The sequence below is a fragment of the Pleurodeles waltl genome, chromosome 1_2 (assembly GCF_031143425.1).
Source record: "Pleurodeles waltl isolate 20211129_DDA chromosome 1_2, aPleWal1.hap1.20221129, whole genome shotgun sequence".
Classification (NCBI taxonomy): domain Eukaryota; kingdom Metazoa; phylum Chordata; class Amphibia; order Caudata; family Salamandridae; genus Pleurodeles; species Pleurodeles waltl.
In genome coordinates, this window is record NC_090437.1 from 880152700 (window position 1) to 880180632 (window position 27933).

The following is a 27933-nucleotide window of genomic DNA, read 5'->3' on the forward strand; positions in this document are numbered from 1 at the left end:
TTAGATTCCTTATGGACTAGAGCTGTGTGACATAGGTATGTTGACACTCAACTTGAAAGAGCATTTTGTCACTGTAATTGCTAATACACTATTTCGAAATCACAGACAGACTCCAGATTGCTTTGTGCTTTAAGGGTGTTTATTTAAGTGCTCAATATTGGAAGGGGTAGTAAAATGGTGAGGGGTGATGGTGGAGGAATGTCCATGGCAGAGTCCAGTCTATTAGTCTCACATGTGCATTGCCCAAATGGGCATAGGAAGTGGAGCTGGGGCAGTTTAAGTATGGACAGGGTGACAAAGTGGGGCAGTAGGATGACAATCAGGGTGGTCTCATTTCTTGGTGGGGGTCTTGGCATCGTGCTCTGTCTTTGTCCTGGATCTCAGGGACCGTTTGCGGGGTGGTTCTCCCTCTGCAGGGGGTGGGGTGCTGGTGTGGTGGTCCTGTGGCAGGGCATCCTGTCCCCTAGTGCCGGCGGAGGTGGTGGGCAGTTCATCGTCCATGCTAGTATCAGGGGCCCCTTGTAGTGCCACAGTGTCCCTCCTGGTGTTGAGTACTTCCTTCAGCACCCCTACGATGGTGCCCAGGGTAGAGCTGATGGTTCTGAGTTCCTCCCTGAAGCCCATATACTGTTCCTCCTGCAGGCGCTGGGTCTCCAGAAACTTGGCCAGTACCGTTGCCATCGCCTCCTGGGAGTGGTGGTATGCTCCCATGATGGAGGAGAGGGCCTCGTGGAGAGTGGGTTCCCTTGGCCTGTCCGCCCCCTGTCGCACAGCAGCCCTCCCAGTTCCCCTGTGTTCCTGGGCCTCCGTCCTCTGGACCGTGTGCCCACTACCACTGCCCCCAGGTCCCTGTTGTTGTTGGGGTGGTGGGTTATCCTGGGTTCCCTGTAGTGGTGGATACACTGCTGATTGACGTGTCCTGGGGACGGAGGTGTGGGCCCGCTGGGTGGGTGCTGTGCTGGTGTTTCCAGAGGGTGAAAGCTCTGTAGTGGCCTGTGACTGGGTGATGGGAACCGACTGTCCCGAGTTCCCAGATGGGCCGGGCTGTTCATCTAGATCCAGTTGGACAGAGGTGCTGTCATCACTGTGGGCCTCTTCTGTTGGTGGTGTGGACATGTGTGGACCCTCCTGTCCGGTGACGTTGGGTAGGGGTCCTGCAGGGGTATAAAAGGATGGTTATTACATCTGTGTGTATCATGGTGTGCAATGGGTGGGTGACCGTGTACCCCAGTGTTTGCATTCCTGTGTGGGACCTTGTGTGAGGATGGTTTAGGGGGTTGTATGGGTATGTGCAGTGGGCATGCTTTAGTGATGGGTGTCCATGCTTTGTTGTTGCATGCAGGGCTTGGTGTTGGGATGGGTGGTTTGTGATGTTGGGACATATGTGAGGAGTTGGGGTGCTGGGGGTGAGGGTGAGGGTATGTGATAGCATGCAGGTAGGGTGGGGGTTGTAATAGTTAAGATTTGTCTTACCAGAGTCCATTCCTCCAGCTACTCCTGCGAGGCCCTCAGGATGCAGAATCGCGAAGACCTGCTCCTCCCATGTTGTTAGTTGTGGGGGAGGAGGTGGGAGTCCGCCGCCAGTCCTCTGAACCACCAGGTGGTGTCTTGAGACCACGGAACGCACCTTCCCCCGTAGGTCGTTCCACCGCTTCCTGATGTCCTCCTGATTTCTTAGGTGCTGTCCCACTGCGTTGACCCTGTCCACTATTCTTCACCATAGCTCCATCTTCCGTGCAGTGGAGGTGTGCTGCACCTGTGCTCTGAATAGCTGTGGCTCTACCTGGACGATTTCCTCCACCATGACCCTGAGCTCCTCCTCCGAGAACCTGGGGTGTCTTTGCCGTGCCATGGGGTGGTGTAGGTGATGTGTGGGGTGGAGTGTGTGGTGATATGTGGGGTGATATGTAGTGGTGTGTTGTGTGAGGTGCGTGGAAGTTCTGTGGGTGATGGTGTTGTGTGCCTGTGGATGCTGTTGTTCTTGCTGGTGCTCTCTCTCTGGCCTTCTCTCTGAATTTTTTGTCGTGGGGGTTTGTGGGTGATGTGGGTGGGTGTTTTATATTGTAATGGGTGTGTGGGAGTGGTGTGTATGTGTATCAGGTGTGTGTATTTCGAATTGTCCAACATGGCTGTGTTTTGTAAGAGTGTGTGTATTTTGAGCGCAGCGGTATGTACCGCCAATGGAATACCGCGGTTGAAAGACCGCCATGTGGATTCGTGTGTCGTGATAGTGTGGGCGTATTTCTGTTGGCGTGACGGTGGAGGATTTGTTTTCGCCAGTTTATCACTGACCTTTGGTGTGGCGGACTTGTGTGAGTGTCTGAATTTTGGCGGATTCTGACATGTGGGTCATAATAGCTGTGGCGGAATTCCGCGGCCGTGGCGGTGTGTTGGCGGTCTTCTGAACGGCGGTAAGCAGCTTTTACCGCCAATGTTGTAATGAGGGCCATGGCGAGGTAAGTGGGGCTGGGACAGGGTGTGGGGGGGGGTAGTTTTTAGGGGTGGGGTGGATTTAGGACTTTGGGTCGGGGTAGTTTATTTTTTGGGGATGGGGAGTGGGGTTGGGGAAGTTTATTTTTTAGGGCTTAGGGTGGTGGTGTTTATTGGGGTAGTTAATTTTTTAGGGATAGGGTAGTTCATTTTTTTGTGGTGGGGAAGGTTTAAAGAAGGGCCGGAGAGGAGGAAGGATCGGGAGAGGACATGGTGAGGTAAGCGGGGCTGTGTCATGGTTTGGGGGTAGTTTTTAGCAGGGGGAGTGGATTTAGGGTTTAGGGTGGGTGGGAGGTCGGGGTAGTTTATTATTTTAGGGGTGGGTGGGGGTTGGGGAGGTTTACTTTTTAGGACTTAAGGTGAGTGCACTCATTTCTGGGAGGGAGCCTACTCTGGTGCGGGCTGCCAACACAGCTGTTGTGTACCAGTGCAGAGCAAATCTCCTTTTTCCCTCCCTACCTGCAGTCAGCGTAGGCTGGATCATTGTCACTGGGTGCCTCCCATTCCCCTGAGACACAGACAATGAAGGAAGGCACAGAGCAGTGCCCCCAGGCATGTGGCCCTCCCTGGGAGCATGCCTCATTAGGAGCATGGTGGTGCTCATCTTTTCTTCGGTCACCAGGGAGACCTTCAATGTTTGGGAGGAGTTGGCCCCTTTAGCTACTGATGCTGGAACAGTCCTCTGTCTAGGCTCCTGGCACCTGCCTTTGCCAGGGGGCTTCTTCCGCAGCCCTTCCAGAGCCCACAAGCAAGGCACGCTCTCTGTCTTCGTAGCTTTGGAAAACATGCAGGACACCTGTGTGTCAGCAGCTAAGGCAGTGGCACCTCCTAATGAAGGTCAACCTCCATTGCACAAAAGATCCAGGGGAGCCCTCCACAGTCCCCTCCAGCAGGGCCATCCCTCTGCTATCCTTCAGAGGGTGTAAAGGTGCCAGCACCACTGCCCCTGGAAAATCACTTCCAAGAATCACTTCTAGGCCCTGGGTGCAAGCTAGAATTGACAGGTCCTTAAGTCCATCCTCGCAATGGAGTCAGGAGGCTTGTCCTGAATTCCTTCAGCGACAGCACTCCCAGGTCCAGAAAGTTCTCCAAGGTCCCCCCCTGCACAAGGTGCAATACGAAAGGTAATTAGCACATGCAAATTCTGTCCCCACCCCTCTTTCCCAGGAACAGGCCCAAGGACTGGCAATAGGCCCTGTTTTGTGCAGAAGCGTTAATCATCTAGCTGGCCAGAAGAGTAATTAACATGGCCCACGCAAAGGGAGCAAAGGTCATGGAGAGCGATGAGTCCAGGATGAATCCCAGGTTGCGTGCGTGGTTGGTGGGCGTCAGTGCGCTTCCTAGAGTGGCCAGCCACCAAGATTCGTCCCAGGCGGAGGGGGTGGAGCTGAGGAAGAGGATCTCCATCTTGTCCGAGTTCAGTTTCAGGCGACTGCTCTCTATCCAGTTGGCGATGGCCTTTATTCTGTTGTGGAGGTTGGTTTTGGCGGTGGCGGGGTCCTTGGTGAGTGAGAGGATCAGCTGGGTGTCATCGGCGTATGAGACGATGTTGAGGTTGTGTGATCGGACGATGTTGACGAGCGGTGCCATGTAGATGTTAAAAAGGGTCGGGCTGAGGGAGGATCCTTGGGGAACGCCGCAGATGGTCTCTGTGGCTTCAGAACGGAAGGGAGGGAGGCGGACTCTTTGGGTTCTGCCGGTGATGAAGGATGTAATCCAGTCCAGGGCTTTGTGGCGGATCCCTGCGTCGGGGAGGCGTGGGCGTAGGGTGTGGTGGCAGACAGTGTTGAAGGCGGCTGAGAGGTCTAGAGGGATCAGGGCTGCAGTTTCGCCTTTGTCTAGCATAGTCCTGATGTCATCGGTGGCGGCGATGAGGTCGGTCTTGGTGCTGTGGTTGCTGCGGAAACTGGATTGAGACAGGCCCAGAGTGTTGTCGTCTTCAAGGAAGTGGGTCAGTTGACTGTTGACAATCTTCTCGATGACCTTTGCCGGGAAAGGGAGCAGGGAGATGGGCCGGTAGGTCTTGAGATCTCTTAGGCCTGCCTTGGGTTTCTTTAGTAGGGCGTTGATTTCGGCGTGCTTCCAGCTTTCCGGGAAGGTGGTGGTCTCGAAGGAGCTGTTGACGATCATTCGGAGTTAGGGGGCGATGATGGAGCTGGCTTTGTTGAAGACGTGATGAGGGCAGGGGTCGGATGGTGAGCCAGAGTGAATAGTGCTCATGATTTTGATGATCTCATAGTCGTTGATGCTTGTCCAGGAGAGCAGGAGGTTGGAATGTTCAGGAATAGGAGCTACTAGTGTCTGGGGGGCCATGTACAGGACGTTATAGGGGTGAGCCCTTTGGTTTAGCTATATTTTTAGAACACAGCATTTGCCATTTCCATGGCTTCTGGGCTCTGATTGGTATCTCTTTAGATGCATATTTTAGCCTACTTTTTGGGACATATATCTGGGACTCTATATGTATGTATTTGCACTGTATTTCTATAGCACAAGCCTAGCCAAAACACAGCAGAGCGCTGTAAATGGTCAAGGACATTCATAGTCACCAAATAATAGGAGATGAAGCTGTGTTGTGGACAGTTAATAAATTATGATGTAGTGCTCTTTAGAGAGATGAGTTGTTGACTATTTTTAAAATGGAGCAGCGTTGGGGTGATCTTGTTGGATACAGGGAAGTCGTTCCAGATCCTGTGTGCATAAATGGGAAAACCCTGCTGATTTATTTATTTTCCATTTTTACACTTCTTATGGAACCACCAGGCATGGTAAGCTTTTCTGCAAATCAAGAATGTGCCTTTATCATGATGACTTTGTAAATGATGCAGCTGGCTTTGAAGCTAGTGGTGGCCAGCAGAGGGCACCAGTGGAATTCCGTCTGGATGCAGTTGATGTGCTCATATTTCTTTAGGCCCTGGACAAGATGTACTGCAGCGAGTAGGAAGTCCTTATGGAGTGTCGGTGTGGAGTCCTTGTGGACATGAAGCATAGCATTACCACCATCCACTTGCAAGAGTATGAGGGTTTGAACAGCACTTCTGAAGTCGCTTTCTGGAACAAACAGATGACTTTCTTAAGAAAACAGCTAGTACCAGACTATCTTAGCATTTTTTGCCAGTTTGTTTCTTGGGGTTGAGATTGGTGTCCAGAGTTAATCCAACTGCTTCTGATGAAAACTGGGGTTTGAAGCCATCAAGGTTCATGTCATTGAGCCAGGTTTGTACTGTCTCTTGTTTGTCCTTTTTTGTAGTGTGTCACGTTGCATGTGCACAGGGGTGCGCACACCAATTAGCATTTTAGAATATTTTTCCTTTATGGAACAAAATCCTGGACTGCCAGTAGTGTGTGCACATACAGGGTGATGACACAACAGTGGCCATCTTGGAATGCGTTTAAAACAAAAAAGTTGCTTGTGTGTACATGTTATGCGTGGTGACATAAAGATGTCCATCTTGGAATGTTTTTTTCCTTAAAAAAATATATTCCTAAAAGTCCACTTGCTCATGAGCATTTGTGGTGGCACTCTGACAGTTATTGTTTTTTTGTAACTTAAAGGGACGCCAGAGCAAACAATTATTAGCAAAGCCAACAGCGCTACTGTTGATTATAAAAGGCAAATCCTATCGCACTGTCTGTACTTGATAATACACAATTACACCTAAACACAAAGTTGTCAAGGAACTAAGAGGAACATGTGGGCTTGCCTATATTTGCATCCTCCCTACCATGACAAGAAACATACAAAGGTGAATAAGGCAAACTTAGGTTACCCTAGTAATATTTCCCAAACTTCAGGGGATCCTACGAACCTAGCCATTAATTTGCATTGGGTCAATTCATGATCTCCTTTCAGTCTAACGTACAGAACAGTCAAACACGTTTGAAAGGTATGGGCTCACGAACATCCTGCGAGTCATGCTTCATTGTCAGCCATCCTACCACCCCACTGCATTCTCTAGTGGTGGGTCCACTACTCCAATACAATACTTCGGAGCCTACCCTGATGGAAGAAGGGTGCGTTCCACACAAGACACACATAAATTAATAATCTCAGGAACCCTTAAAAAGATCTATCTTTATTTAGTGCTAAGGGAGGTGGCATGATTAAAAACTAAGGGGGTAATTTCGACCTCAGCGGTCTTTTCACAAGACCACCGAGGGACCGCCGTGCTGAAGACCGCCAGTGGTGGCGGTTTTCCGCTCTGCGTATTATGACTGCTGGCAGCCCTCCGTCCTTTTCCAGATGGAGAGCCGCCAGCAGCCATACTGGCGGACAGCGGGGAAGTGGAGGTTGCTCCACCACCTGTCAACAGAACACCGCCCACCGAATCACGTTCCGTCCCGTCCCGGAAGATCAACAGACAAGGTAATTTGATCGTCCGTTAGGGGAGGGGGTGTTTTGTGATGTGTACGTGCATGGGGGTGTGCGTGTGAGTATGTAGAGGGGGTGTGTGAGTGCGTGTATGAATGCGGGGGTGAAGTGTGGATGAAAATGTGTGCGTCTGTCTGTATGTATGTCTGAATGGATGTGTGCATGTATGTCTGAATGTGGGTGTGCGTGTATGACTGTGTGTGTGTCTGTTGGCATGTTTGTTTGTGTGTGTGCGGGAATGTGTGTTGGTGGTGTCTGCATGCGTGTCGGGTGTGTGTCTGTGTTGTGATGTCGGGGGTAGGGGTGGGGAGGGGGTCCTGCTGCCTTTGAGGGGTGGCAAGGGGGTGGGGGTGTCAGGGATGGACTTGGGGTGGGGGAGACCCCTATCAGTGCCAGGGAAGGAATTCCCTGGCACTGATAGTGCTTACCGCCATGGATTTCATGGCAGTTCCAAACCCCATGAAATCCATGGCGGTCAGCCGGGTCATGATACCGCCGGCGGTCTTGTGATGGCCGCCGGGCTGGAGACCCAAGTGTCCAGCCCAGTGGTCGTCTCCACAATGGCGGTCTGATCGGAGAAGTGGCGGATGACCATGGCGGTAACTGCCATGGTCATAATTCCACATTTTTTACCGCCAGCTGGCGGTAAAACCACCACTTCTCCATCAACCGCCAGGGTCGTAATGACCCCCTAAGTATACAGTGATGCCTGGGAGTCGATACTGCCACATCTAATATGTTTTAGCGTATGGCTCATTATATTCTCTTACTAATTGGAGATTTGCTTAATCAGTATGTTGTTGATTAGGTCCCTGCATTAAAAAAGGAAGCACCCCATGGAGAGGACAGGCCAGGGGTGTGGAATATATATAGCCAATGCCCAGAACATATTTTTCGGGTCAAGGACAATACGTTTTCAGCTTTCTTTTTCCTCAGGACAAGTATGCCCAACCCCCTGTAGCACAACACCTTTGGCTTTCAATTTACAATACCACATTCTGGATCGGGGAAGGAAATTGTTTGCAGTAGAGTTATTATTTGTTAACACGTTACTGCTCTTTGAACTTGTATGTATAGATCATTAATGTAAAGCCTTTACTATTAGAGTGAGCACTCTAAATAAATGTTGTAAGCTTGGCCTGCAGTACTGCCAGTGGTTTCAGCAAAAACTAATGTACACACATTTGCAGAGTTTAACAATATGAGGCTACGTATAATGCTCCTAGAATGCTCTCTGACTAGATGCAAATATTTCCCGAAGCTTGAAAGCAAAATTGATTATCTTTACTGTCAATATGCTCACAAAAATGCAGATAGGAATAAAAACATTTACTAAAATACTGGGAAGTTTTAGGTGCAATTGCTTTGAAGCATCATTTAGCAAAATGCGTTGATGCATGCTAGTATTTCCAAACAATATTCACAATGGAAAGTCAGAGTTACCAGTTTTAATACAATTATGTAAACCATGAAAATAAACAAGCATTGACAAGTCCAATAGGTCTGAGAGTGGATGTCAGTCTTTTGGTTTTGTCAATGCGTGTCTTGGTTTGATATGACTTTTGAAAAACCTTATTGTTGTGGGAGCTGCTGGGCCCTCACCATTGTAACAGATATTAGCAAAACTGCAAAAAAATATTTTTGGTCTCAAAAAGCACACATTGCCACAGAAGTTCCTGGCACTGAACAAAACTACTTTATGTGCTCTTTATGGAAGAGCACATTGCGATCATTCACAGTGAAGTCAGCCGATAGAGAGAGATAGAATTTGAATAAAAACAAAAGGTCTTGGTTAATGCCAGACATAATTAGGGGCCCAATTCTTAAAGAAAGTCACAAAAATGCACCTGGGGTATATGTCTTTACATTAGTGCAGATTTACATAATTCATGAATTCACAATAATTGAAAATATTTTCGAACTGTATTTGAGCACAAACAAATATGCATGTGTAGATTTAATCATGAGAAAATCTAATGAGTATTTACAAGCTCACTTTCCCGCCAACCACGTTTTTCCCAATCCTGAAAGAAGTTTAAATTTTGACCCTTCTCAGGAGTAAATATGGGAAATGCTTAGAGGAGCTGGTGAAAACCCTTTAAACATGCAAGTTACTAGGATGGCACAGACTCAAAAGGGCATTCTAACCCTGGAACGATTGTTTACTGCTCCAGCCCCAGTATGTGGATCTACGGAAAGGTGGCAAAATAAGGAAATTGCTAGTATTCACACTCTACTGTAGTACTGCCCTGGCATAATCAGAGAGGCTTTTATCAAAGCTCTTATATAATGAGATTGCTGCCATGATTTGTCACCGCACTACATGGCAGCAAAGGGACAAGTAGATTTTATTTTACGGGACAAGTACATTTATAAGGCAATCTGTCCCACTGACAAGTAGATATTTTATTAAATTCTACACCCCTGTAGACGAGGGTGGCCTTGTAGCCCCACATTCGTCAAAGGTTATACCCAGCTGGTTCACCTATTCCAAGCATCTGGTCGGGAGGAGACCAAATAAAGAAAGATCTTGTTAATTGTTCCTGGGATTTTTAATTTACATACGTCTTGTGTGGATCCCACCCCTTCTTCCATCAGGACAGGCTCCCAAGTATTGAACTGGAAAAGCCAACCTACCACTAGAGAATGTGGTGGCGTGGTGGGATGGCCAATGATGAAACATGACACCAGGGGGTGTGTGAGGCCATACCTTTCAAAAATGTTTGAATTTGTTTGACATTTCTTTAAAGGAGGTCCTGGATTAATCTAAGGCAAATTAATGGCTAGGTCTGTAGAATCCCCATAAGTTTGGGAAATATTCTTAGGGTAACTTGGGTCTGTGTCAGGACCGGAGGCTTCGGATTATGCTTCTCCTTCTATGTTATATATTATTGCAAAACTTGCAGCAGCCAATCAAATTAAACTTTTTTATTAAACCACATTTCCCACAAGTCCCAACATGACAACATCTCTTGCAGGCCTCAAAAAATCATTAAAATGTTGCTAGACCTGCAGGTTGAGTAACTTGAATACTCCACTCACAATAACTGTAATGTACTTAACCTGTAAATGGAGCTCAATTGTGTGACCCTAGACAAAGATTTTACTTTACAGTCACCTTTTTCTTCATTCTCACATACGAGTGTACCTTTAAATATGTGAGCTGAGCATTTCTGCTGTACAAAAAAAATGCTTTGTTTGATTAAATGGACTAAACATTGCTCCATATATAAGAAGAATCTAGCCCACATATAGGGGACACATGATCCATTACTTGCCTCTTAGTTTACGAACAGCATTGCTACCAGGGCAGGAGTGTTTCTACGCTTATGTTTAAAACTCATTTTTAATAAGTATATTACTAAAGCATGATGTGGTCACACACTGTCATTTACAGAGAGAAGATTTCCATGAAATGTCCAAAAACCTCCCTACTAACTTGGAGCTTTACTGATAAAACTATATAATGTATTAACAAGTCTGTGAAAATCGGGTTTCAGAAGACATGTATTCTGTGCACATCACCAAGTAAAGTGTTCTGATTGTTTTCATCCTATTAAAATATTTTTTATATCATACAGAAGTACAAACAATGGGCTTTCACACCTACTGAAATATATTTTGAAATGTGTGTATAGTTGACTTTACTACTTAAATTTTATGTGTTAGGAAAAAACTGACAAAATCCTGGAATTCTGCAGTCAGAAGGAAACAAGGTGACAAGAATAAGATTTAAAGGCCTCCTTCACTTTCTGACTGAACAGATAACCTGTTCTTTATCAACATGGCAGAAGGGTAGAGAAGGTCGTATAAATAGCTCGACCTGATAAAATATGACTCACCATAGCGAGCGGAACTTCCTCTTTCTTTTCTACTTGATCAACAGATAAGTGACTTTTTGCTGTTACTGTTATTCTAATCTTGGCTTTTCCCACTCTGTGTTGCATGTGAGAGTCCCTGCTCTTACCACGGCCCAGCTATACCTGAATGGGTAGGTGGGGAGGCAGAGCACTTCAGTGTGAGGACCTATCCAGTCCTGCCTCAATCTTGCGGTCGTCCAATGTGCAGTGGGATCCCTGAACTGTATTGGGTATTGGAAGCTACATGCTTTGACTCAGCAAGAATGAGCCGGCTCACACACTGCTGCTGCCACTGCAGCTGAGCTCAAATCGCCTCTCCCATGTATTTTGCCTGGGCAAGTACAAGCCATCATAGGACGCTTCCTTAGGGTCTTCAGGATATTGCTTTCAAGCTCCCTTCTCCGGCCGCCTGGACTAGTCCACTAGTAGTCGTTCCACTTCCTACTCATGCCAGATGACGACACGGACGGCACACACACATGCGCTTTCCTCTGACACTGAATATTATCAATGCTCCAAATGATGATGCAGGAGCCAGCGCGGCCATCACACGCCTGCCCCCTCCTATGTCCCTTCTGACCCTGGCACTTCCTTGGATTTTGATATAAATGCCATCATCCACCACCCCTAATCGGACTGGACTCCCCTCCCCGCAGTTTCTATGCCCACCACTGACTCTGCAAGAGCTATGACCAGGATGTACTCAACCAACTCCGCTCAGAGTGCCTCGGACCAGACATCCCAGACAAAGTAGCAGAGACTAATTAACTTGACCCCCAACCTAGTCACTTTCTCAAAAGATCAACTAAGGATCCCAAGAAAGGGATCGACAGGTCCAGGAAGGCCTGTCAGGACAAGGTCCTACATCTCATGGGCCATTATACAAGATTCTTGACATGGCGGTGACCGCCAAGGAGACAGATACACCAGTAGATCCTGACACTCTAGCCGGCTTGGCCCAGTGAGCACTGTGCCTATTAAGTAATGCCAATTGTGCGTTGTCAGTGGAACGCTAGCGATCAGTGCTTATACACATTGACCCTAAGTTGGCAAACCTTGCGACTGCCGAGCCGGGCCCCTTGGCCAATGGGATGTTGTTCAGAGACAAGTTTGTCAAAGATTTAGGCAAATTTGTCCACACCTGTACTGCACTCAACAAGGCCCAGACACGAGGTGTTCCACCAGTGCTTTTTTGCCAAGGCCAGCCGTTACCGAGGGCGACCGCCAGGCCGAGCAAACACTTGCAGCTCCCAGTCCTTCAGTTCAACTGGAGGCTATATCTAACCCATGCAATCCCGAGACATCTTCTACCTTGCTAGAGCAAGACATGGTCACACTCATTACAGGAGTGGGTCCTTCTGCTCCAAGGGCAGCTACAACGCAGGAGCAAACATCCAAGGTAAGGCTGATACAACCTTCCTTTGTTGTCTTGGGGACAGGACCGTACAGTTTCTCACCAACTGGTCTACTCTAACCGCCGATCCATGGGTACTGGAGACAGTGGCCAGCTACAAAATGGAGTTCTTCAACCCCCCCATCCATGGTTCCCAACAAGACTGGTCCTTTATTAAGGAAGAAATACACCAAATTCTGATAAAAGATGCAATCTGCCATTGCCAACTCGATTAGTCAAGCTTTTGCAGTAAACCAAATGTGGCGGAGGTTCTCTCTTGGTGATTAATCTCAAAGAATTCAATGGGTGGATTCTTTACCACTAATTCAAAATGGAGGGAATTCACCTCGGGACATTCCAGGGAAAAGGACTGGATAGTATGCCTCGACTTGAAGAACGCACACCTCTCCATTCTGATTTTTCTACCCCCACCAGAAATGCCTTCAGCTTGTGTGGTGGTATCAATGGCTCTGATTTAATGAACTTCCCTTCAGCCTTTCTTTCGTCCCATGGTGCTTCACCAAGGTCATGCATCTGGTGCTCAAGAATCCACACGCCAGAGATGTGTGTCTTATCATATGTCTAGACGACATTCTCCTAATGGCCCAAGACGAGCAGAGTCTGTTACATCATCTGCACTAGGAAATTCAGCTCCTCCAAGACCTAGGTTTCCTAATCAACGTAAAGAAATCTGTTCTAATTCCCTCTCGTTGCATAGAATTCCTAGGGTTCCAATCTGCTCTTCGTCATATCAACTATCCCTTACACCCAAAAGTTACGAACAGTGCAAATGGAAATTAGCTCCACCATCCACAAGAACAGATTGTCTTTGAGGGTCCTCGCCAGGATAGTAGGGCTGTTGGCTTTTTTTATTCAAGCCATCTTCCTGGCCTCTCTTTACTACAGGTCCCTCCAATGCCTAAAAATCTGTCATCTTCAGAAAGGGGTATCCTACTCAGAACTGATCGCTTTAACTCTGAATGGCAGAGCCATATTTGGCTCCCGGCCAGATGATGTTTTAGAGTGAGACTGCAGCCGGTGGGGGGAGGGAAGGCTGGATGTGACGTTGTCTCCCACAGAGGTCGGTGGTCCCTGATAGAAGCCAATTTCCACATAAATTGCGTAGCGCACTTAGCTGGGTGCATCCTGCTGAGAATGGACAACATTGCAGCGGTTTGCTACATAAACAAGCTAGAGGGAAAAGATCTTGAGTCCTGGCAGAAAATGCGAAGACCTTCTGGCATTAATGCCTCCAACATCAGATCTCAGTAACTGCGGAGTAACTTCTGGGTCAGAGCAACAGGATGGCCGACTGGAACATTGAGGTATCTCCGAGATTCCAACGAATGGAAACTGCATCCCACGGTTTTTCAAGCTGGAGTCAATGCCACACAGACCTCTTTGCAAACTGCCTGTCCAACCAATTGAGGAGGTTTTTTGCTTGGAGACCACACTTGAAGCCTCTGGATACGGATGCCTTTCTCCAACTTTGGAGGAGCCCCCTGCATTACGCCTTTTCCATCCCTTCCTCATGATCTTGATGGTCTCAGCCTTCATGCTCCGGCAACAGGCGGAACTGATCTTAATTACCCCTCTGTGCAAAGCTCAGTCCTGGTTCCCTGTCCTCGTAGAGATGTCTTTTAACTTTCCAGTTCAGATTCCTTCATTCCAAGATCTTCTTTTGGATCCAGCTCGTCTTCTGTATCCACTTCTTCTCCAAGGCTGTCTCCATCTCATAACCTGGCACATTTTAGGCAACACTGTTTCTTGCCAGATCTTTCGGACCAATCTATTGCTTTCATATCTGCCTCCTGGTCATACTCCAACCACAAACGATGTGCCTCCGCTTAGAGGAGATGGTTGGGTTGGAGCGACTAAAAGGGGTTTGGATCCAATGGGGGCTCCTGTTGCCTCTATCATCAACTTCCTATCGAAAATGGCTTCCACATAAACTGAAAATAAAAAGTAAAACAGAAATTAGCTAGCAGTCAAATGTATTATCGGCAACAATGCAATTATCCATGTAACAGAGTCGATGTGATGCAAATTGCTGGACTACTGCCCAGCGAGATTGTGCTGCGTAGGAAATAAATAGAAAAAAGTAGTCCAGAAACCATATGGAAAACACAGAGCCTTGTATGTTTACAGAAGTTGTCTGGTTCGCTCGAGGAGGGCTAAACACCGGAAAAGGCATGCCTTCCACTAATGAAAGCAAGCGAATTTTAAAAGGCAAGCCCCATGAAAGTGATGGGCATGACATGGGCGTGGTTAAAAGCCCACAGAGAGATTACAGCAGGGATAGAGCGCTTTGCGCTCGACCCTAAAAATAAGAAGGTGGGGTGGGAAATGGGGAGGGAGGGAACTACACAGCAAAACAAATAGATATAAGTATCTACATGGGTATGAATGCCTTGCCTTTTGGATTTTTGAGTAGTGGTATTCGCTGCAAGGAAGTGGTTGGCAGCAGTGCTCCAAAGCAGTGGGTTTGGGTGAATGGTTGTTTTTTAATTATTTTATGTTTTTTATTGTTGGTTCCAGGGGAATGTCAGCGTGAAAGCAGTAACGTGAGCCACAGCCCAGCGTCAGAGGCCCTGATGCACTCAGACGCAGGGAAAATTTGCATTGATTAGTGAGTGCACAAGAAACAGGATTTTAAATGGAAAGGTGGAGTGAGTTAGGGAGATTTTTTTTAAAGGCGAGATCGATAAGCTAATGGTGAAAAAATATTATAAAAATAATACACACCACTACCCAAACCCCTCAAATATGCCCCCAACCCCCAAGTCTGAAACCAATTTGCCATTCGGTTCACAGAGTCCCCATGTCACAAAACAGGTTGGCAGGAAGTAAACAATTCCAATTTGTTCCGATATGAGCAAACAAATAATATCCTTCCAACTTATTATTTTCAATTGAAGGGCACATTTTATGTTTTTTCACCCCAATCTCCGTATTGGACGAAAGTGTTTGCGCCTCCCCCGTTCTCCAGCCAACTAATACACTGTGATGTTTATTACACAAACAACTGCTGTCCTTGCGCTGTCTTCTCCTTCACTTCCCCCAATTTTATGATTTATGGTGTTTGCGCCTGTATGACAACCCTGCTCTAAAGAGAGAAATAAATATATATATTTTTTTAATGTTTCACCGCTAAAAGGCTGCAAAAATTTTAGGCGGTCAGAAGAAAAAGAACAAAACTTTACTATTTTATTATGACAAACATGAGTGATGAATATACTTATGCAAATTCACGATGTGTTTTCTCTCGCCCTCTCTCCCTGCGAACGTTAACTGTAAGTTAATGTTCCTCTGCGAAAGTAGGAGCCTAAACTGGTCCGGTTAATGGCTTAGGTATTAGCTGACACTAAGGATACAAACAAACACAAGCATCTCTGTGGGCTGTGAGCAAGATTTATGGCGCAGGAGCGACTGGAGCTGTAAGCAAGAAGAAAAGGCACATCTTGGCCGCTCTGCACCACTTCCTACTTCAGTTCTTGCCCTGGGGGTGGCATCATATCATGAAGGGAATTTGTAAGGCCAGTGCTGTTGGTGGCCTGTTCAGCACCATTGTCAACGTATCTGGGTTCAGAAGCAGTAACTTGTGAGCCCCCCTACGACCCAGTCAGGAGTCCGTCCGTGCACACTGCTGACCACTGCATGGTGCTCGACTGTGTGCTGCACATGAGCCACCTAGCGCACAGGGGCTAATGTTATGAAGCATGAAAGCAGGTGTGTGTATGGACTTAAGTGCGTGGTGAGCAGTGTTTTAGCCATCGAAGCGCGGCGTTGATTCATGCCTCTCAGAAGTAGCTGTATTTTCATGCTTCGTAATAGCGGGGGGAGGGGCATTGTGTGCAGGAATATTCAAGACAAGAATGAAACCTATCGGCACTTATCTACGTAACCGGCAAAAGTGCAATTAACTATGAAACATCGTTGATGTTATGCAAAGCGCTCGACTTCTGCCAAGCGAGATCGCACTGCGAACAAAAAATAACAAGCACCCACACTGTTGAGGTGAAACAGGCAAATGCCAAAAAAAAGTCCCTTACTGAAGAGATAAACAGGACATAGCGTAATTACACAGTACTTTGTGCTGCTCCCAAAGTGAAAAAAGGCAGGACAAAGAGGCAGAACTAACCACTAGCAAGCAAGGATTTTTGATGGGCACTGCAACTAACAAATCAAACCGCTGGAACTCACTCTATTGTATACTTTAGTATACAGCACGAATGTACCTAAAAATGTATGTGACTTATTTGCCTTCATTGTGTTTTGTGTTGATGCTAACCTGACAAAATATATTTATAATTACTACTGGTGTTTTTGGCTAAGAAATGTGTCTACCTCACTGATGGGCGGACACACTGAAATAGGGGTCGAGTCTTTCGTTAGCAAATATAAGTACAAATCGCTTAAAAACTAATCTCTAATGATTTTTAAGACAGGTATAGAGCTGCTGTGGTTAAAAAAAAAGTACACAAAAGTATGAAATTCGTATTCACGTACAAGCTCGAAGTCTGTCCTGAATCTCAAATCATGAACAAGTTGCTGTGTTTTTCACCGAGAAAGGTGTCAAGCTCACTTGATAGTCTGGCTATACACACTGGCGTATGGGCATAATTTTTCGTCGGCAACACTGTTGTCAACCAAATCTGATATCCTCAAGCGTTTTTATTCAGTGCCCAGAAAACAATTCCTCGTGACCTATAAATTATTCGAACATTCACCGTCTCTCCACAGGTACGCTTTAAAATAATTAGAAGCGACAGCTCGGCTTAGGAATCTCCAATATGAAACAGCACTGGGGTTGAGAGGGGCTGTGCCTGAAGTTAAAGTAGAACTTCCTGGACTTTGTTGTGCGTATTTCCGCTTCCCGTGCTTTGCCCTTTAATACCAGCCAATAGGGTTCTTTGGAAGCAAATGCGGGAATTGCAAAAAGTCGGTGCATTGCCTTATATGGAATATGTTGGCGCATGCGCATGAAGGACCCAACCAGTAGTGGCGGAGTGAATCCCCGGTACCGGGAAAGGCGAGGTTAAGAGGCAGAGAAAGACTGCAGGGGCTTCCTAGCAGGATGGCGAATCTCGGTCCCTCAGCGCGGTTTTAGTTTGGGCTGGTCCCTTGTCAGGATGCTGGGACCGCAGCAAGGGTCCCCTGGGGGCGGCGGCAGCAGCCCAGTTGGCATAGAGGAAGATTGCACCCTACTGGCTTCGTACGTGGAACAGTACCTTGATTGCGTCGAATCCCTGCCTCTTGAGATTCAGCGCAGCGTCTCTCTTTTGCGGGAGATAGACACCCGTTACCGAGGTAAGGAGGAAGCAAAGACACCTTGGGCGAGAAGTGCAGACAGTACCCAGCGTACAACAGGTTGTGGGGCTCACATCTGCAGCGGCACAGGTCTCCGCTCCGTACCTGGCCAATTACTACTACAGCGCCGTCAGAGCGCCCCTTGCCCCCCTCCCCCCCCCCCACACACACACACATGCTGGAGGCTGGGCGTTAGAAGTGCTCGGTGTATGTATCGACATCTAATGTACTCGGAGCCATGGGAACATTCGCTCTCCAGTGTCTCGCTGCTCTGCTAGACGCCAGGGCTGCAGCCATCCACCAGAAGAGCCGGATCAGTTCTTCTCTGGTTGTCGGATTGGTTTTGACAGTGGTGATGATTTTGGATACTGATGCTGGAGCCTCGTTTCTCCATATTTACTTTTAATTTTTGAGCAGTAGTTTTGTTTTCTTTATGATCCGTGGCACACTGGTACAAATGAATTGGTTCACAGAATCAGGGCTGTGATGGGCTACGAGAGAACCCCCGACCGAAGTCTGTATCTATAACAGCAGATCCGCCATTTTGACAGCACAGTTTAAGTATCGGTGTTTAATCGGGTCGGCTGTAGGGTTTATGGCTAATGGTTTCCAAGAGAACTGGCACGCTCTAATTTGTTTCCAGTGATTAAATTGTAGCTGTCTGTGTTGTTCAATTTCAAACTGCTGTGAGGTTGATTGTCTGACGTTTGCTGTTCGACTGGCTTGGTGGGGTGGGGGGGGGTGAGACTAGTGGGTTCGCGTGTCCTACAGCTTATTTGGGAGGAATTTTCCTTCAAGAGGACATGCCGCGCGAGTAGTTCTGTTTACTGAGATGCCTGTTTTTGCTCTTACGTGTGTATGTTTTTGTTCCCTGGTGTATCCTAGGATGAATGGCTATTTTTCTGTCACAAGCAGCCTTTTGGGACCGGGGTGATTGGTCTTCATGTATCTTACGGATACTTAATGGTTTCAATTAGCCAGTCTGCTAAGTCCGAATGGTAAGCCAGTGGAAAATAGTGGTCTATGGAGTCGAAGATCGGGCTTCCTAAGTGCTAAGCGTGGCTTTCGGTACTCGGTGATCTGTGCAAACGAAAGAGATGGGCAGGGCTAGAAGCTCCTAGTTCACTGGTGTCCGTTTGAGAACGGAATTTAGGCTGTTAGTGGTGGTAGTTACTTCCCAGGCTTAATTTCTGCTCCGTATGAGCGCTCGGTGAATGTCTTTGCATTGACAGTGAAGAACCTGACGTCACTTTCAGTTGGGCCGGAAGTTGAAGAGACACCCCTAGTTGCCTAGTTACCTGTAAACTTGGCGACGGCCATTTTGGCACGGGTAGTTGCTTGTAAGTTTCGTCGCAGCGTGTAGGAGTAAGCAGTGCTTTAAATGGAGATATAAAATTGCTGGGACTCGCTATTTAGCGTACCTATTTGCTCCAGAAGTACCGATACTGTCCTCGGAAGTAAAGTCACTGCTTGTCGAACATTTTAATACAACGTAATTTTTTGGTATCACGTATAATTCTGAACCCGTTTCCCATATAAAATCACATGGACCCTAGTGGATAAGACTGTGCAAAGCTGTGCCCCAAACTCTCTTCACGCTTAACGTCTCTTATTTGGAAACATTTGTCCAAATGTTGATGCGTTTTCGGCATTTTGTACTCTAACCTTCTAAATATGTTTTAGTCCCCGCACATCAGTTTCGTTGCAGAAGTTCTTCTTTTCAGTGTTTGAAACTCTGGCGTTTGTATTGCATTGGCGCCAGGGGCGTAGAATACACTATTTCTGGGAGAGAGGACATGGTCCGCCTCAGGCACCCAATACAATTTGGCTGTGCAGATGCGGTTTTTTTTCTTCCTAACTACGTAATGCATGGTAGCTCAGAGAGTCAAAGCATCTGCTGCCAAAGGCCCAACGCATCTTGGCGGTCACAAGTTTAAACCTATGCAGGATCTGCTCTTCGTCTTTTGAAGGTTCATGATGGAAGTGTTAATGAGTTGGTATAATATTAACCTCCGTATTTTTCTGTCCTATGAGGCTGTGAGAACATGGGTGGAAGTGCTTCCTAAGCGGAGACGAGGCTCCCTTTTTTGCAATCTTGGGAACTCGACTCAAAGGTGTTGTAGCACTTTACATGAGCACCAATTACATACATTACAGAAGGTCGCATTCAATATATATATATATATATATATATATATATATATATATAATTTGTTTTTTTTGCAGTTAGATTAAGTGATTTGCCCAGAATCACAGGAAGTTGTAAATTTTGCTTCCCTGACCATAATGCTTCATCCTCTCCTTTAGATAAAATGCAACGAAATGTATTTTTGTTGGAACTCAGCTTCATCCTCTCCTTTAGATAAAATGCAACGAAATGTATTTTTGTTGGAACTCAGTAGCTTTCCTAACATCTAACTCACCTGATTGCACACTGATAATCCATTTTTTTTTTTGTCAAAGCGCTCTAAAGTCGTTGAAAAAGCTTGCTGGATACTAAAAAAAACATGTATTAACCAAATATGACACGAAGCAGAGAGGCAACGGAGGTAGAGAGCGATCCCTTTAAAAAAAATATCGGACTCTTACCTGGAGCTTTTAGACATATAGATCCTTTACTTCCTGTGGTCTTTTTTTCACAGACTGGGGCAGTCAGAGACGTCACCACCTCATTGCTCACAAGTAGGCTACGAAATGAGTCGGGCAGCCAGGAGAGAAGGGGCAGCATTTCATGGCACTATGGTATGTGTTGGGAAAGAGTGAGGTGGTTTAAGTCCATCTGCTTGTTCCTTTCAAAGTTGCTGAAGAGCAGTGTGGCTAGCCCATGGCATATGTAGATAGAAAATACACATGCCTTGCAGGGGTTGCTGAAGTGCAGTGGGAGGCCCAGGGAAGATTTTTAGTTAAAATGTGCCTGGATTTCTGTGGTTTTGCTGAAATTTGGAGGTGCAGAGGTGTATGACGCCATTTGTACCAATATCTCGGATCCCGGCTCTATTGTTCTCAGGATCACTGTACCCATAGTTTTTGTATGCTCAAAATACTCGGTATTGGAGGCAGGGTCGGACAGGAACAAAAAATAGGCCCTGTCATCAAAATAAAAGTGGCCCTATTGGCTAATCGGGTAGCTGCCATTTTGGCAAATCGGGCCAGGACTGGATTTGTGAAGATACGCTGCATAGGTGTCTTGCACATTATGGCCAGGGCCAGTGGAATTTTGCAGCAGGGGAGGGCCAAATTATGTGGTGAGTAGATTATGCAGTAAGAAAAGGCAAATTACGCGACGTAGTGTGGCACATTTTGTCTTGGTATTATTTAATTTGTCATGTTTACACTTGTTAACACGGAGTATTGTTTGCACCTCATTAGTGACAGTTTAATATCCGAATACAGGAATAAGCAACAAATGTGTCCAGTCAAATTTTCCAAATGGACTTCCATTGTGCAGCAACACGGTGCTACATTTGAAGTAACATTTGCACAGGTTAAGCTAAAAACATTTTTTTTGTTAAACTCTGCAGATTACGCAAAAGATAATGAATAATGCGGCACGTCCGTAATTATGTAGCCGCAGCATTTTTTGTGTAATTCTATGCGTGAATGTGCGCTTGATTCAAGCAATGTTTAGAGTAATATCAGTAGTAAAAAAAAAAAAAAACACAGCCCACCAGGCCATAAAACTCGCCACTAACAGTATTTATATAAAAAAAGTCCTACACACTGACCTGTCACACCAGTTGTGACACTGCCTGATCGCCTACAGACTAGTCCGACTCTGCCAATACACCACAGCCGAGAGCACTCAGATCGGTGATTTAACTATTTAAACTGCAGGCATTTAACACTTTTAGTTTCACTTGTTTGATGTGAAAGCACCTTTTACCCCAAAAAGGAGTACACAATCAAACATATTATCTGTTTTGACAAATAGGAATTGCGGAGCCTCTTGTTGGACTAAATTAATTGAAAGGCTAGGTTGCAGTAGCCCTAAGACACAGCAAACATATTGTTCAAGGCATCCGTTGGCAACGCTCTTTCATTAAGTGGCACATCTGCATTAAACAAGTATGGCATATATTTGCTTACAGATTTTCTGTATTTGAGGAGGATTGCATTGAAAAGATGCATCACCTGATCTCCGTTATTATAGGGGTGGCCAACCACTCTGGGGATCAAAGAACTCCTTCCATAGCCCCCAACACTTTCCTTTGCCAGGGGGTGTGAACTCTGCTACTCAGAAGCAGAGGCCGCCCAGTTGTGCCCTTAGGTCAAGGTTAGTGTTTCAATTTCATACCAGCCAAGAATAGTGCATCAATTTCATACCAGCCAAGGGTAGTACACCAATTCAGTCCATCTGTGTTAGGATTGTCCTAATTCAATGTTGCCACTGTCACTTGGATAATTGTTCCCCTTCCTCCTACCTCTGAGGACTGCATGCCAGAGCCACTCAAGAAGTAAGAACATCCAATATAACAAAGTAGTGTTCCGTCCTCTCGTACTCACCCTTTCATGGCAGAGAGGCTTCTCCTTGGCCACAGAAAACTACTGACTAATGTTTCTCACTCTTGGTTCCAAGACCCTTACTGTTGTCCTTTTCTTAAAAATGAGCCATCTGTGTGGGTATCATGCTGAGGAGCTGCATGACCATCCTCACGCTGGACAGTGTGCACCATGTGTTTGATAGCTTGGACTCTGGTTGTTGTCCTGAGATCCTCCAGGGTATTTTGGTCCCTAGTCTTTAGCAACAGTGAATGTTTCACTGCATGCTCTTTATCTTCATGAGTACTTCCCTATGTACTTCACATTCGTGCACCTCCTCACTTACAGCATTATTAGGGGGACTGGGCTCCCAGCAGGCATTATTTTTGAGATAACAAGGGCCAGACCTATTGGCTTTGCTATTGCTTTCCATTTAAAGGAGCCACAGTGGGTTTGTGCGCAGCCTGTTTGACTTTTCTATCATCCTGTTCCAGGTTTAAATAAACATGTTAGAAAATATAACTTCTGCTTCATGTATACTTTTTTTCAATAACATTTGAGAATATATCCCTTTCATTTTCAAGAATATGCTAATATCTGCCAGACTTCAACACCTCTGCCTACTATAGAAACACTGTCTCTGTCATTACCTCGCTAAACAGATAATAAAGTCACTGCACTTTCTGCTGTTAACATATATTTAGAGACATGTGATGCATGTTCGTACTGCCTTTAAGCCAGCATGCAGTGCTTTGGTTCAGCTCCCAATTAACTGCATCTAGCAGGGGAATTGCTTGAGGCTAATTCAGTTTTGCAAGCTATTCTTCTTGTGTCATCCAAATTGTCTCATCTATGCCCATGTGGTGTTCCAAATGTCTCTTTAGTATTAGGGTTATCTCTACACCACTCATCTCCCCTCTACCACATCAAACACTAGCCATTTGTAATGATGGACAAAAGAATAACTGTAATACATTGCAGCTTAAGCAGAGATGACGTCCAAAGCCCAGACATTTTAGCTTTTCCAATGGTTGTTCATTTGGAGACCTGCAGCATTCAGGAATGGGTGGTATCACCAAACGCAAGCTTGAACTATTGAACTCTAGGAGCCAGATCTTAGCGCTGGGACACTTCGGTAGATAAAATACATTATTATTCAGATACATGCTTCTCCAAAAATACACTGTACTCTTCAGTTCTAAATGTCTGTCTGGTCTTTTTGGGGGTCTTGTTCATTAAACCAACCTCGGCCCCACAAGTGCTTTTGTATTATATCCTAAGTATTAGTATTTTTAGGGTCAAGCCTGCTTGGCATGCGCTTGCGAGACGCTATAGTAGTTAGAAAAGGGCTCAGAGCCCCGTCAATGTCACATCAGTGTCTTTCATTGGTTCATGGGCTTGCCTTTTCAAATCTGCATGCTTTCATTAGTGGAAGGCATGCATAGGTCATGCCTTTTCAGGTGGTTAGCCCTGCTCGAGCGCAGCGACCAAGTGCTGAAAACATAAGAGGCTCGCTGTTTTCCCTCCAGTTTAGGATTACTTTTTCTCTTTTTTTTTTTTTTTTTTTGCAGCGCGATCTCGCTTGTTTAGCTGCACGATCGTGCTAGTTTTTTCCCATTTAATGGGGCCAGAAAAGTCCGGTTGGGAGTTTACAACTGCTAGTAGCTCTAACTCGGAGAAATGCGAGAACCGTTGCATTGCAAATGCTTGTTTTCATTCGAGATTTGATATTTATTTTTCTTCTCAATTTCACTTTTTTTTTTTTTTTTTTTTTTTTTTTTTTTTTGTGCTAGGCTTCTTCATTAAAATGTATGTATTGAGGCAAATAATTTTTTACCTTTTTGCATCATTTATTTTTCCAATTGATATCTTAAAGTTAAATAAGGCGTGCAATATCATAGATGCTTGGTTGACCTGCTCGGGTTAGTTGTAAGCTTGCATGCATGTCATTTTGGGTGTTTATCAGGTTTGAGCCGGAAGTGGCATTCCGTGTAGCTTATGCATAGAAATATTGTACTCTGAATTGAGTGAAAGCCCAACAATCTCATATTTACTCTGCATTTTTTTTGGACTGTATTCACCATCTTTCTTCTTTCTTTAGGAAAGTAAATCCCTTCTGTTAAATGGACTGAAATGTAGCATGCTGCTGATTCCCTTTAGGGGTGGGAAATGTGAAGCACCCACCTGGGAGTCTGGGTCGCTGTCAAGAAAAACAAATACTGTTTGCCTGGTTGCTTCTTCCCATTCGCATTGGAATTGCTACAAATGTTAAAGAAAGTTTACTTCATTCAGTTTGGGCTTGCTTGCCAAGGAATATGCTGAGTAAATATTAAGTGTTACTGCGACTATTCAGGACTTACGTTTTCGTTATGCTTTTTTTCAGAAGTTCTAAATGAAATTGACGAGGTCTATGAACAGCATGTGAATGAAAGCGACCCTAATCAGAAAAAACGTTTACAGCAGCATCTTCAACGAGCACTAATTAGCAGCCAAGAATTGGGAGATGAAAAGCTTCACATAGTGACTCAAATGCTGGACCTGGTTGAGAACCATGTCCGACAGATGGATGCCCATTGTCAGTATTTTCAGGAACCACCAGAAAATGAAAAGCCTTTAGAGAAAACTAAGATGGAATCCAATCACCCTGAGCGATCCTCTAGAAGAGCACGCCGGCAAAGGAACAGTGAGGGCAGAGACTTGTGCCACATGGGCAATGGGACCGACGATTGCGAGGAACCACCACCAAAAGAGAAGAAATCCAAATCAACTAAGAAGAAGAAGCGGTCCAAGCCCAAACCAGAACGTGTTGCATCCCCCATTGAATATGCAATAGATCCCAATGAACCCACTTACTGCTTATGCAAGCAGGTGTCTTATGGGGAGATGATAGGATGTGACAATGAACAGTGCTTAATTGAGTGGTTTCATTTTTCATGCGTTGGATTGACTTACAAACCGAAGGGAAAATGGTACTGCCCTAAATGTAGAGGCGATAATGAAAAGACTATGGACAAATGTTCTGAAAAATTGAAAAAGGATAGACGATCAAGGTAGTTTTTTTTGCCTTGTTCCTTCCCTTTTGTAAATTTCAGAAGACGTTTTAAAAAAAAAAAACATGCATAGGACTATGCAAGAACTTTAAACGTTTAAGTGTATAGTCTCCTTTTTTCTTTGAAGTCCAATGACTGCGATTCAGGTGCTTTACAACATTGCACATGTAGCAGTTAAGGGCAGTGTATAGTTTCTTTGAATCCGTGCTCTACTTTACCCGTTCACTTGTTTACATGTATCTGCGGACAGAGTTTCTTTTTGTATGTCACGAAGGAATGGTTAACTGCTTTAGGCAGAAGCTTTACGCTTTATCTGAAAAGTACGTGTTTTTTTTATTTTATTTTTTATTTATTTTACTTTGAATTGGGGTGGAAGGCATAGTAGACAGAAGCTAGCCTTCACTAGTAAACCCTCTACCACCTACACCCCCCCCTCATTCGTGCGTGCCATACTATGCTTTTGCAATCAGTATATATTGGCTATGCAGAAATAGGAAAACCCTAAGCAAGGCCACTATATTAAGAAATAAGCTCAGACTCCAAAAGTATTCTAGTAACATAGGAAGAAAGTTTGGGGGGTGGGTGGGTAGTCGTCCAAAGCAATAGAGGTTTATACATTTTTGTACACCATGTAAGTATTTTCAGAATTTGATAGCTAGTGCGATCATTTGGGCCTTAGAATCTTTTCAGCTGCCTCCGTATTTTTGTTTTTAATAGAATAAATATTTAAGAAATTTGTTTAGTGTTTTGAGATTTGTTCTGTTGCCATAGTGTGGCTTACTCCTTACATTGCTATGAGCGCATAGAAGTGATGCTACTGACGAGGAGCCATAATAAACCTGCTTAGAAGAAAGTTTGCTGTCTTCTAAGGAGTAGCACTTATCAGAGTAGTAGGTGTGTTTTTTTTTTTTTTTCTTTTTTTTTTTTTCTTTCTTCTTTCAATGTCGTCCTATTTTTATATAGCACTTATTGTCTTTCAGAGCTATTGTCATGCTATTGGTGTTGATTGATTCGTGAACTGCGAAGAAGTAAGGTAGACAGGAAAATGTCACCCTTTGTTCCTTGAGTCTTTCCCTAATTACTGAGCCTAGAAATGCCTCCATGTAGAAATGTTACAGTTTAGCAGCTTTCTATACACCCAAAGGACAAACATAATCAACATAACTTTAGAATACATATCTAATCTTGATCCTGGTGATATGAAGTGTAACTAGATAAGTAAGAGGCGCTGTGGTTGAGACCATAGAACGTGGTTCCCCCATGATAGCCGGGAATCGAACTTTAACTAGACGCATTGCACTACATATTTTTATACTGCATGCTTTTTCAACCTGCGGGCCAGCACTAGTACAACCCTGAGAAACTACCACCCCAGCTGCAATACTGCTTCCATACCTTACAGTAGTTTCAATAAAATTTCACCTCCTTTTGAATACCATAGCTTCACCACCCACCGCTCAAGGGTTGCCCCGAGCCCATTGTGCATAGGTTTCATATTCATTCAAATTGTCACCTACGAGCTTGACTGTTTAAAGACAAAATTCCTACCAGCACCTAAATTGTTGGTAGCTATGGACCCGTGTGTTGGGAGATTAGGGTTGTGAAAACAGAGAACAGGGTACCCGTCCACCACAGAGTAAAATGGGGAAAACATCTAGCAGTGTACCAGAAAAATGAGTTTACTTGCTCTGTCTGCCTTTCTCAAATAGAAGTGAAATAAAAGGAAATAAATTAATATGTGCCTGTCTGGCTCATAACCTCACTGCCACTAAAGAATTGAGACATTTATGTTCCCTCCTACCCCATTAGCTCACTAATTTTGTTGGCTTCAGAAAATGTAAATAGCCCACCTGCTACCTCTTACTAAATCCCCTGTTGCCTTTCTCAGCAAAATGTCTGGAGTCAACATTAAGCTCTGTTCCTCCAGTATAACAAACCTGTTTTCTCTCCTTACCCTACTACTAAGGATGTGTCTCCCAAAGCAACATTCAATGTCTTCCTTGAATCATAAAATCAATCTTGTCTTCGGGACCATATCAGTAATTCCAAATAATTGCTGAATTTCCCAAATAACCTAAGGCTTCAACAGGAGTGTGGAATTTTATAAAATATCTACTTGTCCATGGGACAGGTTGCTTCATAAATCTAATTGTCCTGTTAAAAAAAAAAAAAAAAAAAGATCCACTTATCCTTTTGGTGCCATGTAGTGCGCCGACAAATTATGGCAGCAATGTCATTTTGTAAGGGCTCTGATAACAGCGACTCTGATTGTGCCAGGGCTCATACTATTGCAGGGTTTGAATACTAGCAGTTTCTTTATTTTGGCACCTTTCAGCTGCTTTACATCCTGAGGTTGGAGATGGGGGCAAGCAATAGTTCTAGTGTTGGAATGCCCTTTTGAGTATGTGCAAACCTAATAACATGCATGTTTTCAGGTGTTTCACCAGCTCTTCTGTAAGCTTTTCTCATACAGAGAAAGGTTGGAAAGTTACTTCTCTACCAGGTTGGGGAAAAAGGGGAAACGCCCTGATTGCCGACTCTGGAACAACGAAGTCGTGGGCAATGTAAGCAGAACACCGCTTTCGTTATCCACGACTTCGTTGTTTTGTGCCTTAACCACGCATGTGCTGAACAACGCACATGCATGCTTAAGGCACAAAACAAGGGAGTCGGCTGAGGAGGACGACGCGACAAGTCAGGTAAGTGGGACGGGTTTGGGGTTTTAGGGGCGGGGTGGAGGGTCAGGGTATTTTTAGTTTTAGGGGTTGGGGTATTTTTAGTTTTAGCAGCGGGGTTGGGGTTTTAGTTTTAGGGGTAGTGGTTGGGGTATTTTTAGTTTTAGGGGTGGGGGTCAGGGTATTTTTAGTTTTAGGGGCGGATGGGGGGGGTTGGTGTTTTAGCTTTAAGGGGGGCGTCGGGGTGGTTTAGGTTTAGGGCGGGAGAGGAGGGGTATTTTTAGTTTTAGGGGCCAGGGGTCGG

General features: G+C 45.3%; 1 protein-coding gene and 1 long non-coding RNA gene across 2 annotated transcripts; one reads left to right on the plus strand and one right to left on the minus strand.

Moving 5' to 3' along the window:
* Positions 1–8710: 8710 nt before the first annotated feature.
* Positions 8711–17046, minus strand: LOC138245584 (uncharacterized). The gene is made up of 2 exons (XR_011194146.1): positions 16625–17046; positions 8711–14067 (listed from the first exon to the last, which is right to left on the minus strand). It is a non-coding gene; the product is annotated as an uncharacterized lncRNA (long non-coding RNA).
* Positions 17047–17100: 54 nt separating this feature from the next.
* Positions 17101–25692, plus strand: ING2 (inhibitor of growth family member 2). The gene is made up of 2 exons (XM_069199297.1): positions 17101–17425; positions 24288–25692. Exons 1-2 carry the CDS (start codon positions 17248–17250, stop codon positions 24956–24958), a joined length of 849 nt encoding a protein of 282 aa, XP_069055398.1. The 5' UTR covers positions 17101–17247; the 3' UTR covers positions 24959–25692.
* The last annotated feature ends 2241 nt before the right edge of the window (positions 25693–27933 follow it).

Bases quoted from the DNA above. Each gene is read 5' to 3' on its own strand.
- ING2 (XM_069199297.1), top strand. From the start codon at position 17,248: ATGCTGGGACCGCAGCAAGGGTCCCCTGGGGGCGGCGGCAGCAGCCCA. The intron at 17,426-24,287 runs GTAAGGAGGAAG...GCTTTTTTTCAG, and splicing joins GATAGACACCCGTTACCGAG to AAGTTCTAAATGAAATTGAC.